At 52.0% G+C, this 13,180-nt stretch overlaps 1 protein-coding gene across 2 annotated transcripts in view; it reads right to left on the minus strand.

The window, feature by feature from the left end:
* The window catches only part of HMCN2 (hemicentin 2), a 150,928-nt gene that overhangs the window by 13,840 nt on the left and 123,908 nt on the right, over positions 1-13,180 (minus strand). The window contains exons 77-85 of one of the 2 annotated variants that reach the window (XM_067742953.1): positions 12,375-12,539; positions 10,999-11,106; positions 10,630-10,764; positions 10,182-10,316; positions 9,432-9,622; positions 7,776-7,989; positions 6,400-6,534; positions 5,200-5,390; positions 3,562-3,643 (exon numbers count right to left, since the gene is read on the minus strand). In XM_067742953.1, the coding sequence (XP_067599054.1) occupies positions 3,562-3,643; positions 5,200-5,390; positions 6,400-6,534; positions 7,776-7,989; positions 9,432-9,622; positions 10,182-10,316; positions 10,630-10,764; positions 10,999-11,106; positions 12,375-12,539 (1,356 nt within the window). Of the gene's footprint in view, positions 1-3,561; positions 3,644-3,690; positions 5,391-6,399; positions 6,535-7,775; positions 7,990-9,431; positions 9,623-10,181; positions 10,317-10,629; positions 10,765-10,998; positions 11,107-12,374; positions 12,540-13,180 lie in introns of those variants that run through there. The other variant, XM_067742952.1, reaches the window with a different exon arrangement.

Consider the following 13,180-nt stretch of genomic DNA (forward strand, 5'->3'; position numbering starts at 1 on the left):
CATCCTGCCCAGGATATATGAGGCAAGAAGAAAAACTAGGGATTTTGCTGCCATATCATCCCATAGGTCCCAAGATTCTTGGCCCACCCTTCTTTTCTCTACCTTTCAGAGTCTTTCAGTGTTTGTTTTCTATATAAAGTCTAGAGTTTTTAAGCTGTCCTTAGCGAGAGGCATAAGCAGAAGTGCCTCTAATTCCATCTTGCCTGGAACCAGAAACCTCCCTCCCTCACCCTCAACCACGACAAAAACTCTCAACAAACTAGGTATAAAAGGGAACTTCCTCAACCTGGTAAAGGGCATCTATAAAAACCCATAGCTGACATCATACTCAGTAGTGTAAGACTGAATGCTCTCCTCCCTAAGCTGGCGACGAGGCAAGGCTGCCTGCTCTGGCCACTCCTATTCAACCTTGTGTCAGAGGGTCTAATCAATGCCATAGGCAACATAGAGAAATTAAAGGTATCCAGAGGGGAAAGGAAGAGGTAAAACCGCTCTACTCATAGAAGACATGTGGAAAATCCTAAGGAATCTGCCAAAAAATTACTAGAACTAAATACTAATTTAGCAAGGTTGCAGGATTTAAGATCGAGATAACAAAAATCAATTGTATTTCTATGTATTAGCAATGAAAAATCCAAAAAATCAAACTAAGAGAAGAATTCCCCTTACAATAGCGTCAAAAATCAGGCAATACTTAGTAATCAATTTAACAAAAGTACAAGACTTGTACCCCGAAAACTACAAAATATCACTGAGAGAAATGGAAAAGATCTAAATAAATGGTATAGAACAACTGGATATCCATATGCCAAAAAAAAAAAGAGGAATTTAGATCCTTATCTCACACAAACATTAACTCAAATGGATTTGGCCTAAATATAAGAACAAAAACTGTAAAAATTACAGAAGACAATGTGACCTTAGGTTAAACAACGATTTTAAAAATATAACACGATCCATAAAATACTATTGGACTTCACCAAATTTTAACACTTTTGCTCTTCAAAGGCAAAATACAGGAAATGCAAATCCAGGCCACAGACTGGGAGAAAATATTTGCAAATCATCTATCTGATAAAGGACTTGTATCCAGACTATGTAAACGACTTCTAGAACATATTAATAAGACAATCCAATTTAAAAACGAGCAAAAGACCTAAATAGGCACTTAGCCAAAGAAGTCATATGAAAGAGTAATAAACACATGAAAAGATGCTCAATATCATTAGTTATTAGGGAAATGCAAATTAAAACCACAGTGAGATACTACTTTGTAACCACAAGGATGGCTAAAATTTAAAAGACTGACATTACCAAGTGTTGGCAAGGATGTGGAGAAAACCAAAACCTCATACACTACTGGGAGGAAAGTAAAACTGTACAGCTAGTTTGGTGATTTCTTAAAAAGTGACCTATACAGTGATCAGGTCACCCAGCAATTAGACTCCCAGGAATCTCAAGAGAAAGAACATATATCCACACAAAGACGTATACACAGATGTTCACAGCAGCATTATCCACAAGAGCCAAAAACTAGAAACAGTGACTGGGGAATGGATAAACATAATGTGGTCAATCCAGACAATGGAATACTGTTGAGCAATAAAAGGGAATGATGTACTGACATACGCTATAACATGGATGAACCCCCAAAACATCGGTAAGTGAAAGAAGTTGGAACCAAAAACTGCGTATGATTCCATGTATGTGAAATTACCAGAAAAGGTACATCTATAGGGACAGAAGGAGATCAGCAGTTGCCTGGGGCTGGAGGTGGGAACGGAGATTGACTACGAATGGGCGGAGGGAACTTGGAAATATTCTAAAAATGGGTTGTACAATGCTATACATCTATTAAGAATCACCAAACTGTATACTTATAATGGGTGGATTTTTTCACTTAAAAATTGTGGTAAAAAACATATAACATAAAATTTACCATCTTCCTCGTTTTTAAGTGTACAGTTCAGCAGTGTTAACTGTATTCGCATTGTTGTGCAACCAATACCACCATCCATCCCCAGAACTTTTTCATCTTGCCAAACTGAACCTATATCCATTAAACACTAATTCCCATTCCCCTCCCCCCAGCCCCTGGCAACCAGCATTCTGCTGCCCGTCTCTGAGAACTTGACTGCTCTAGGGACCTCATACAATTAGAATTATACAGTATTTGTCTTTTTGTGACTGGCTAATTTCACTTAACATGATGTCCTCAAGGCTCATCCATGTTGTAGCATGTGACAGAGTTTCCTTCTTTTTTAAGGGTGAATAATACGAATGGGTGAATTTTATGGTATATAAATTATGTCTCAATAAAGCTTTTTTTTTTTAATTTTTTAAAAAAAATTTTTTTTAAAATTTTTTTTGCGGTACGCGGGGCTCTCACTGTTGTGGCCTCCCCCGCTGCGGAGCACAGGCTCCGGACGCGCAGGCTCAGCGGCCATGGCTCACGGGCCCAGACGCTCCGCGGTATGTGGGATCTTCCCGGACCGGGGCACGAACCCGCGTCCCCTGCATCGGCAGGCGGACTCTCAACCACTGCGCCACCAGGGAAGCCCTAAAGCTATTTTTTAAAAAGGCAAAATTCTGGACGGTGATTCCCTCGAGAGGGGGTAGAGACTGGAAGGGGGCATGATGGGGGGGGGCGGGTCTGGGAACTGTTACTGTTCTATTTTCGGATCCGGGTGCAGGTTACCTGGGTGGGTTCATGTTATGAAAATTCATTGAGCTGTACTCTTGTGACATGTACCCTCCTCCTGTGTGTGAATGTTCAATGAAAAGTTTCATTAAAAATCCTCATTTATTCCTGTTTTGTAAATAAGTTCATTTGTATCGTTTTTTTAGATTCCACATATAAGCAATATCATATGATATTTGTCTTTCTCTGTCTAACTTACTTCACTCAGTGTGACAGTCTCTGGGTTCATCCATGTTGCTGCAAATGGCATTATTTCATTCTGGTGGGGGAGGGATAAATTGGGAGACTGGGACTAACATATACAATACGCACTACTATATATAAAATAGATAACTAATAAGGACCTACTGTGTAGCACAGGGAACTCAATACTCTGTAATGACCTATATGGGAATAGAATCTAAAAAAGAGTGGAGGTATATATATATATATGTATAACTGATTCACTTTGCTGTACGGCAGAAACTAACAACATTGTAAATCAATGATACTCCAATAAATTTTTTTAAAATCCCTATTTAAACTTATTGTTAGCTATAACCTGCTTGGCAAACACAGGAGTTGTCTCTATGATCTCAATGACAGTTTTGAGTTCTGAATAAACAGGCCCCCCAGGCCTGGCTGCTGGGTCCCCAGTACTCACCAGCCCCTAATTTCCATTCCACATTGGGGAGACAGTTCATGGGACTTCAACTGTGTGTTCTGAACAAAGATTCAGAATGGCCCTCTATTCCCATCACACAGCCTGGGCGGCGGCAGCCACAGCCTCGGCACAGCTGCCCCCTGGGCGCCCACCTCACTGGGTGCCCACCTCACCTGGTCCCCACCCAGGGCCCAGGAAAGGTGGGGCTGAGACTCACTCTGCAGCACAAGGACCACCACTTTCTCCACCGCACCCAGCTCATTCTCCGCCAGGCACTGGTATCGTCCCGCGTCGTCCTTCTGTGGGTGGGCATGGGAGCGGGGGCGTGGCATTCAGGAGAGGAGGACGAGGGGGCGGGGAGCATCTGGGGACAGCTGGGCACAGACAGGGGCACCTGGAGCATGACCCATCTAACCAGGAGGAGCTTAGAGCATAAGCCAGCCAGGGGCCCGCAGATTCCACCAAAGGGGCTTCCATGGCTGCCTGTCAATAGAATCCAAAGAGAATCCAGCCCCTTTCACCCCTGGAACTTGGGGTGGTGACAACTCATTGCTCTAAGGGGAGCTATACGCTGCAGAAGCATGATTTAGATCCACCTCTTCCAAACTGTGTACGTTAAAGTATTATGACTCCACGGCACATTATTAGGAATTCCTTAGAAAACGGGTTTTGTGTTGGAGCAAGTTTGGGAAACACTGAGTTAGACAAGAACAGGTTTCAGCACTGCAGGCTCCCTGGGGCTTTTATTGTGCGAGTGCGCACTTCGAGTCTTCCAGAGGGGGAGGGTTTGCAGCACTTCCTGGCCTTGGTGATAGGGAAGTTTCTTCCCAGGATATCCACGACCATGGCAGTGATGCAACTCAGGAAGAATCCTGGCTCAGATTCGCTTCCAGTGGCAGCACCACCATGAGATGGAGCTGGGGCAGCCTGAGGCCACTGTCCACGCCCAGAAGATAATATCCCGGAGGCCACTCCCAAGGGACTGTCAGCGGGCAGCACGGCATGCAATTAAGAGTATAGATTTGGGCATCAGTCCGAGATGGGACCGAATCCGGGCTCCAGTGTTCACCATGTCTCTGGAGCCTCAGTTTCCCCATCTCTAAAACGGGGATAATAACCGATAAGATTGTTGTAAGCATCAAATGAAATCATGCTCCCTAAATGCAAGGCACGGTGCCTGGTCCACAGCAAATACTCAGGTCACGGCAACCCTTACTGCTGCTGCTGCTGCTGCTGCTGCCTTTACCAGTCTGAGACAGGCTCCAAGATGGGCAAGATCAAGGACCCCTAAGATGAGTCCTTGACATCATCGCACTGTGGAATTCTGCAGGACCACTGGGACTTGGGACACAGAAGGGAAGGGAAGCAGGGGCTGCCCCCGAGCTCAAGGCTTTGGAAATGGCGTGGAGTAGGAATCAGGAGACCTGGGCTGGGGTCCTGCCTCAGGTGCTTACCGGCTGTGGGCCTCTCTGACCCTCAGTGTCTTCATCTGTAAAATGAGGCACTCTTATCTGCTTACTCTGCTCCATGGGGTTGTTATTAGTAACATATATTGGCCTTACTGAGGGGCCGATCACTCTTAAGCACCTGGTGTGGGTCATCTCACTGATTTCTCGCTATAAATCTATGAGGCAGAACCATTATTAGCCCCATTGAATGGATGAGGTAATTGAGGCACAGAGAAGTTAAGCCACTGGCTGGAGGTCACCCTAGGTAGTCAGGTGAGGATCTCTGGGTACAGGCAGGAAAATGCTTTGTAGACTGTAGAGGGTGGTGCCAACCTAAAGAACCGTCTTGGATAATCAGACAAAGTGGAGGGTTGTCCCAGGTGGCCCCAGCCCAGGCCCCGCCTTGCCTCGGTCCTATGGATGGTCAACGAGCCATTCTGCAGCCTGTGCCGGAGCCGGCTTCCCTGCAGCAGCAGGCCATCTTTGATCCAGTGGATGTCGGGTGCTGGCTCTCCACGGACCACACAGTCCAGCCGGACGCTGCCCCCAACAGGTTCCACCAGGTAGGAAAAAGCCTCCCCTTGTAGGACAGGAGCCTCTGCACAAGGTGACAGTGGACAAGGAGAGAGAAAGGAGGTTTTCTTCAGGCTAAAATTCCCATAAATTCATCCCCAAAAGCCTGCCAGACAGACCCCAGGAACCTATGGAGGTTCCTGCTGGCTCAGCACGGCTGTGTGGAGTCAATACATCTGGGATGGCATACAGCTTCCATGTCGCAGGTCAAGTGAACTAGACTGGCAGTGGCTGCCAGGAACACTGTGCTGAGAAGGATTTGAAGTTGAGTGGGGATAGCGCTATGATTGATTAGTGATGCCTGAGACAGGCACAGGAGGGGAGAAAGTGTATGAGTGTCATACACTCGCGCTCAGAGACGGATTAGCCCAGCGGCAGGGTACTTCGGAAAAGAAGGGCTACACGATCATTAGGACACCTCTGTCGGACATAGCAACACTAAGACATCCCTGATTCTCATTTCATGCAACTCTTAAACCACTCTTGGATGCCCTGTGCTGGTTTTCATCCCTGCCGGTTTCCTGATGTTGAATCTACCAACAGTACAGTTGAATCCTGGTGCCTTGGGCAGCTCATTCCCCTCCATCGAGCCTCACCCTCCCATCCTAAAGTTGGACATACAAGTCACAGTGACATGAGGGTTACTGTGCAGGGCTGTGGGGGGCAGGGCTGTGGGGAGCAACCGGCAGGCTGGCGAGATTCACGCATTGTGTGCCAGGGTACCTTGGCCCCCATCCCCCTCCCACATGGACACCATCCAGCTGAGGGCAGTGCTTCAGGCTGATGAGTCAGATCTCAGTTCACCCTACAGCCGGTCATCTGGGGAGGGTAAAAAATACTGATGTCGAGGCCTCACCTTTCCTGAGTCGGGGGTAGAACCTGGGCCTCGGTATTTTATAAAGCCCCCCAGGAGATCCTACTGCCCAGCCAGGGTGGAGAGGTACTAGTTCAGAGATTAGGAGGCCAGTTTCTTCGAAAAACCACTAGGTTGGGTCAGCAGAGGTCTGGAGAAAGACCACATGGTCACTCCCTACCCTTCACGTGGACGAAGCTGACCGCCTGCACTCGGTCCACTCTGTTCTCGGCCCAGCACACGTAGGTCCCGCTGTCCTCTCTGGTGACTGCCATCCGCTGCAGTGTGCTGCCCCCGTTCTGCTCGGTCACTCCCTCTGTGGCAGAGAAAGAGATGCCCCAGGGGGCTCTGAGCTCAGGGTGCCAGGGACCTCCTGCCCTGAACACTTAACTCAGGCCTCGGTATCCAGCAGGTGCTTCATAAAGGCACAAAGCGTCCCCTCCCTGCTGGAAGCCTAAGCAAGTGGGATGCTATCGTGGCAGGCACAGGATCAGGAGATGAGGAGGAGGTTGAAGACCTGCCTTTTCTCATTTTCAAGTCCACACCGCGAGTATGGTGAGTGGCCAAGGGTAGGTCTTCGGGGGCCTATTAACATGTGGCATTTATAGAGATATTGTCATGCGTTACATATAGATGGATGCTATATTTTTAAATTAATTTTTAGGGGGGCTGTACCACACTGCATGAGGGATCTTATTTCCCTGACCAGGAATCGAACCCGTGCCCCCTGCAGTGGAAGCGCAGAGTCTTAACCACAGGACCCCCAGGGAAGTCCCAAGATAGATGCTCTTAACAGCCTTTGTTTTCCCTGTAATCCTTAGACAGTGCCCCTCCACCAGGAATAAGGACACGTGCTACACCGACGGGGCATTTACTTGGGTGAGGCCTTGCCAGGCGAGCCTCCTGCATTAAATCATTCCACCCTCAGGACCCCCTGTTATCTCTATTTCAAGATGAAGAGCTGGGCTCAGAGAGGCTCAATCTCTCTCCTGATCTCTCCGCCCAGGAAGCAGTGAGGTTGAGGCAAAGCCTTCTGCACAGGTGTGCAAAGGTGGAGCACTCGTTTCCCAGCACCTGGACTTGGGTACAGGAGGATGTGAAAACACCACTTTGCAGCGGAGGAGACCTAGCAACTCATCCATTCGGCAGACGTTTATTGAGTACCACAGGGCCTGTGCAGGCCTTGGACCTCCCTAAACGTCACTGGGGACCCAGGTGAGAGGAGAGAGCCCCCCATGAATGGAGTGTGTTGAGGGGCCCACAATGGGAGCAGCAGTGCTAGGCTGGAGCACAGGCCCCTCTCCTGGCCCTGAGGTCTCCAGGGTTGAGTCTTTTTCACAGGTGGCTTCTTGCTGGGTCTGACGTGTGACTGGTCACATAGGGCCACATGTGTGTTTGCCCTGTGCCCCAACGCAGGGCCAAGTCTGGAGACCCAGAACCCACAGGCTGACTGGTACCGTCTTCCTCTTCACCGGGTTGGGTCACCCCACCCGCCCACCCTCTTCAACCTCCCAGCGCCCTGGGTCTCTGTCCCACCCGCCCCCAGCAGGCCCAGACCTGTGACCGGTTGGTTGTTGACAGTCCAGCCTATTTGGGGCGTAGGGCTGCCACGGGCCGCACAGTGAAGCCACAGCCTGTCCCCAAGGTTCAGGCTGCGGTCCCCAGGCAGGCTGGTGAAGACAGGCGGTGCCAAGATGGCGAGGTGCATGCGGCGGCGGGCGCGGCCCACGGCATTCTCGGCAGTGCAGGTGTAGGTGCCAGCGTCCTGGCTCTGTGGGCAAAGGGAGGGGTCAGCCTGATAACCGCCCCACCCCAACATGGGCCAGAATGCCCCCGCGGACCTGCTCCCTGGCAGGTTCCCATGGACCATCCAGCCCAGAGAGGCAAAGTGACTTGCCCAAGGTCACACAGCTAGCAAACAGCTCAGCTTCACCACTGCACCTCCCTGCAGCCTTCCTATGGCTATGCGCTTTGATGAAATACAATTTATATTTTAAGGCAGGACAAGAAAAACTAAACATGAAATTCTCTGTCTTTCTGGGCCTCCTCCTTCCATCCCTAACGTGCGGTGTGTATCTGCATTACACGTTAACCAGAGCTCCTCAAGGACGGGTGTGCCTGCTCAGCTGTAAAGATCTTTTTTTCTTTCCTTTCCTCTGACGCTAGCAATGTAACTTCCTAAAAGAATAGCGTTCCTTCCCAGCTCTGTATGGGGTCATGGTGACTCGCTGTTCACTTTGTACCTGCTTACCCGGACTGTGTGTCTTTGGTGAACTTTATGTGAAAGACGAGTATGTCATTCTCATGTATGATTCTTCGTCTTGAAAATGTATGTGACCGTGCCTTTACTTCTAACAGGTCTCCCCGGTTATAATCCTCAGCTTGGCTCCAAAAAATTCCCTTTTTTTCCTTCTTAATTTGACTGTTAGTTGAATTTTCAGCCTTCATAATCTAAGCCTGACCACACGTTTGTAACAGTCACCATTTACTAAGCACCTCCTATGTGCTCAGAACGGAACCTGCACTCCGCTCACCTGTGCTCACCTCATCCATCATCCCTGAGGCGGGCCCTGCTTTCGGTGCCTTCTCCGAGAGGAGAAGTTCTGTGGTGCATCGCAGCAGGGCTGGTGCACTCACCACTGCACATCTGGCTCCCCGTGTGGCAGGATCCCCACCCCCATGGCCCCCTCGAGATGTGCCCACCCAGCAGCCACCCATCCATCTGGACAGCGACTTCTTTTGTAATTACAGAACATGATGAGTACTGATGGGGGAAGGGAGCCGGGGTCCCACCCATGCCTGTAGCTCAGGTTAAGAACATTTGAGGCAGTTTGGGGACACAAAGTCATCGCCACGCTCCCCCCTCCCTCTCTTCCAGGGCTCCTTCCCTCTCCCAGGGACTAGCCATAGAGGTCCTGATTCAAATCTTGATTCTGCCTCTTGGCAATAGCATGTCTTCAAAACCTGGGTACACTCTGAACCTCGGTTTCCTCATCTGTAGCTAAGGTGATAACACCTACTTCCCCAGGTTCCAGGATTAAGAAGCTGCACAGCATTCAGCACAGAGCATGACACACAGCGTGTGCTCAGCACAGAGCATGACACACAGCGGGTGCTCAGCACAGAGCATGGCGCACAGGGGGTGCTCAGCAGGTGTTTGCCGCTCCTGCTGTTACTATTATTCCCCTCTGCTCCCTGGGGCCAGGCCCTCACCTCTGAGTTCTTCACCAGCAGCTCCCCGGAAGGCTGGATGGTGAACTTCCCCTCAGCTCCAGACACAGGCTGGCCGTCCTTTTCCCAGGTGATGTCGGGCTCAGGACTGCCGCTGGCCGTGCAGGGCAAGACAGCGTGGGAGCCTTCAGTGGCGGACAGGTCGGGAAGGCCAGCCTCGATCACAGGCGGGACTGTGGGGATAGGGAGGTCCCCTCGGTGACTGGGCCGGGCTGGGGTGGGCTGGGGTGGGCCATCCCTGCCCCAGTGCCCTTGGCACTTGACACACCCTCAGCCCCTTCCTCCATCCCTGTCTGCTGCCCCCACCGGCCCCTGGTCATAGGCCCTGTGGTCTGGATAACCTGGGGACTTTCTGGAGCTTGGTGAAGAAGCTGTGACAGAGTGACCCATTCACCCACATGCACACACAGTGACTAAAGGGACGGAAATGGCTGTTGCTACTGGAAAGCCAAAATGAACAAAGAATGACCAGACTAGTTTCCCAGGAGGGGCCAGAGGAGGCAGAGGGGACCCTGGAGTTACCGTCTGAAGCCAGACCTTGGGTGCAAAATGGGAGCCATTTTTTTCTTGAATTCCTTCTAGAACCACAAGCCGTGCTGGAGTAGGGGTGGACGTGGGGACATGCCCCGCCCGGGACCAGGGCTGGGCAGAGAAGGGAGGGGCTCTCAGGAGCCTCAAAGCCCCTAGCTCGCTGGGGTCCACTTCAGACCCACCCACACCCCCGGGGCCCACCTTGCACCACCAGCCGAGTCTTCCCCAGGGCACTGCCTGCGCTGTTCTGGGCGACGCAGAAATAGTTCCCAGCATCCTCTGGGCTGACATGGATGATCCGCAGCTGTCCACTGGTTAGGACCTGGGTCCTCACCCCTGGGTTTGGCGGGAAGGAATCAGGGGCCGGTCGCTGGGGCGATAGGACCCCCGAGGAGGGCAGGAAGGCTGCTTGGGCTGTCCTGTCTGACCGGCCAAGTGACCTGCTGTGGCCACAGGGTGACGAGGGGGCAGAGCGAGCACGGGAGCCGGACCCAAACTCCCAGCCCAGACACCGAGTGCTCAGGCAGAATCAAGGGCTCTGGGGTGCTGAGGGGAGACGGGAGGGCAGGAGGTGAAGCGGGGGCAGGAAGGAGGACCGCAGGTTCATACGGTCATCCTCCCACCCACGCTGGCTGCCAAGGAGACTCACCTGCAGGGACGGTGAGCCCCTCCTTCTGCCAGGTGATGCTCGGCCGGGGGATGCCCGAGGCCTCGCAGGGCAGCAGCACCTCCTCCTCTGCCACCGCCCAGACCACACTGGGTAGTGGCTTTACCACGGGGGAGGCTGCAAAGGAACAGGGCTGCAGAGGTCCCTGGGGACACTGTTAACACCCAGGCCTCTCCCACCAGGGGCCGTCTGAGCACCAGAGAGAGAGGCTGCCAAAGGGAACAAAGGGTTCCAGAAACGTCGGAAAGGAGGGCACAGGCGGGCTGTTTCTTTTCTCCCAAAGAATCCTCTAGCCCTCTGCCAGCTTCCCTGCCCCAGGAGCCATGGCTGTCTGGCCTCGGGGACGTTTACCTTGCACGGTGAGGACCACGTGCTTGTGGGCCACGCCGGCGGAGCTGCGGGCCGTGCAGGTGTATCTGCTGGCATGGATGGGGAGGGCCTGCCTGATCTCCAGGGCACCTGTGGACGGGAACAGGGCACAGAGAGGGGTGAGGGGGCCTGGGACAGATGTCCCAGGGGTGGAGCCGGCAGGGCTCTTACACACCCAACCCTGGTGTCTCTGTTACAGGCCACTCAATCTGCCTCCCTGCCCATTTGTAAGCAGCACGGGGGAACCTGGGCCTGCCTCTGCTCCCTGCTCAGACCATTACCATAGGCAAGTCCCTTCTGCTCTCTGGTACTTCTAGTCTCTGGGCCAGGTGTACAATGAGGAATCAGACAGGATGATCTCTAGACCCTTCTGGCTGTGATGTGCCAGGATCTGCCACTACCTGGCCTGGAATCCCTGGACTGCCCGCGCCTGGTTCCACGGGCCCTCACCCTGCTATCCTTGCTGCACTCTGCTCAAAACTTGCCTCTTCCAGGAAGCCTCCCCGGATTGCTGCCTCCTCTGTCCTCCCTTTGCCCTCTCTCCCTCAGCCTTGGCTGCTCAATGAATACCATTTTAACCTTCCCAGACCACAGGCTGCAAGTCAGGTAAGGTGGTTTCTAAACCATCCCCCGTGGACCCCTGAGGGCCTGCTGAGGGGGCAAAGGGAGCGAGGCCCACCTGACTCTGGACCACCCCACAGCCCCCATCCCAGCCTCAGATGGAACCAGAACCTAGCTTCTCTCACGTGTTGGGCTTCCCCATAACCACTTGTCAGAGAAAGTGTTCTATTGCTTTGGAAGAGTTTGAAAACCACAGATCCGGCCAGTGGTTCACAGACTTTAGGATTTCACTAACCAACCAACTAAAAAATACATTTAATTTAGAGAATCCCCCTAAAGTTGCCAGCTTTTTATTTTAACAAGCAAAGACACTTAAAAAATTACCATGTACTATCACCTTAATCTCATAAAAGAAAGGCACTCTCAACACCAAATTATTAAGAAAAGCATTATTTCAGAATAAAGGCCGATTCTTCTAATGAGCTAAAACTAGCTTATGAAAACTCTCATGTCGCTATTATTTTCCTCATTCTGCCATAAGGAGCACCAACGTACCAACTAGCATCAGGGACTGACTGATGGATATCAATACTCTAGTGCGTGGATGGGGACACTGAGGCCTGGGGGGTGGGGCGCGAGGGGGCTCTCCCAGGTCACACAGTGAGCGAATGGCAGAGCCAGGCCAGAACTTTCCATCTTCTCAACCACCAGGCCCCAGCGGGCTGCTTTCACAGCCTCCGCCCAACGCCCCTTAGTGTCCCCTCAGCAGCAGGTCCACGTGGCTCACCCTTCCTTACCCGAAGGTGACACACGGTAGCCGTTCCCCCGCAACCCCAGCTGGGTGCCTGCTTTGCTCCAGGACACAACTGGGGCTGGCACCCCTGTGCTGTGGCACGTGAGGACCACGGACGCCATCATGGTCACGGTGAAGTCTGTCTGGTCGTCGGCAATGGTGGGAGGCACTGAAACGCAAGGCAAGGCTTGAGGCCCTGCTGAGGTCCCCTGGGGAACACACAGCCACGGGGCCAGGCGGACGAGAAGGATACACAGACTACGACACAAGGTGACATCAGTGACGAAGCTCCGGGCAGGGAGGTGCGGCAGTCACATTTCCTCACTCAGATGTGTTTGGCTGGGCGTGTGGGATAGTTACGAACTGCTTTCTATAGATACCAGCCAGGTATCTCAGGGAGCGTTTCACAAGACAAGTGGGCTTGGTGGGGGTACAGAGTGAGGGAGGCCAGAGAAGGTCTCTGGGGCATGTGGCATTTAACCTGAGATTTGAAGGAAGAGCAGATATTGCTTGGGTGAAGGGAAAAGTGTTCAGCAGAGGGAACAGCATGTGCAAAGGCCCCGAGGTAAGGAACAAAAAGTTGAGAGGCATGAATGCAACCCAGAGTGAGGCAGGCCATGGGGTGAGCTGAACCTGGGGGGTCAGCAGGGCTGACCTTCTGGGCCCAGGTGACACCATGCATTCTATCCTGAGGGCGGTGGGAAGCCATGGTGAGAGGGATTTTAACTGGGGTGATGACAAGGTCAGATTTGGGTTCAGAACATTCTGGACTTGGGAGAGGCCTCGCCTACGAGCTCCCACAGGCCAGGA

Source organism: Pseudorca crassidens, chromosome 7 (genome assembly GCF_039906515.1).
Source record: "Pseudorca crassidens isolate mPseCra1 chromosome 7, mPseCra1.hap1, whole genome shotgun sequence".
Taxonomy (NCBI): Eukaryota; Metazoa; Chordata; class Mammalia; order Artiodactyla; family Delphinidae; genus Pseudorca; species Pseudorca crassidens.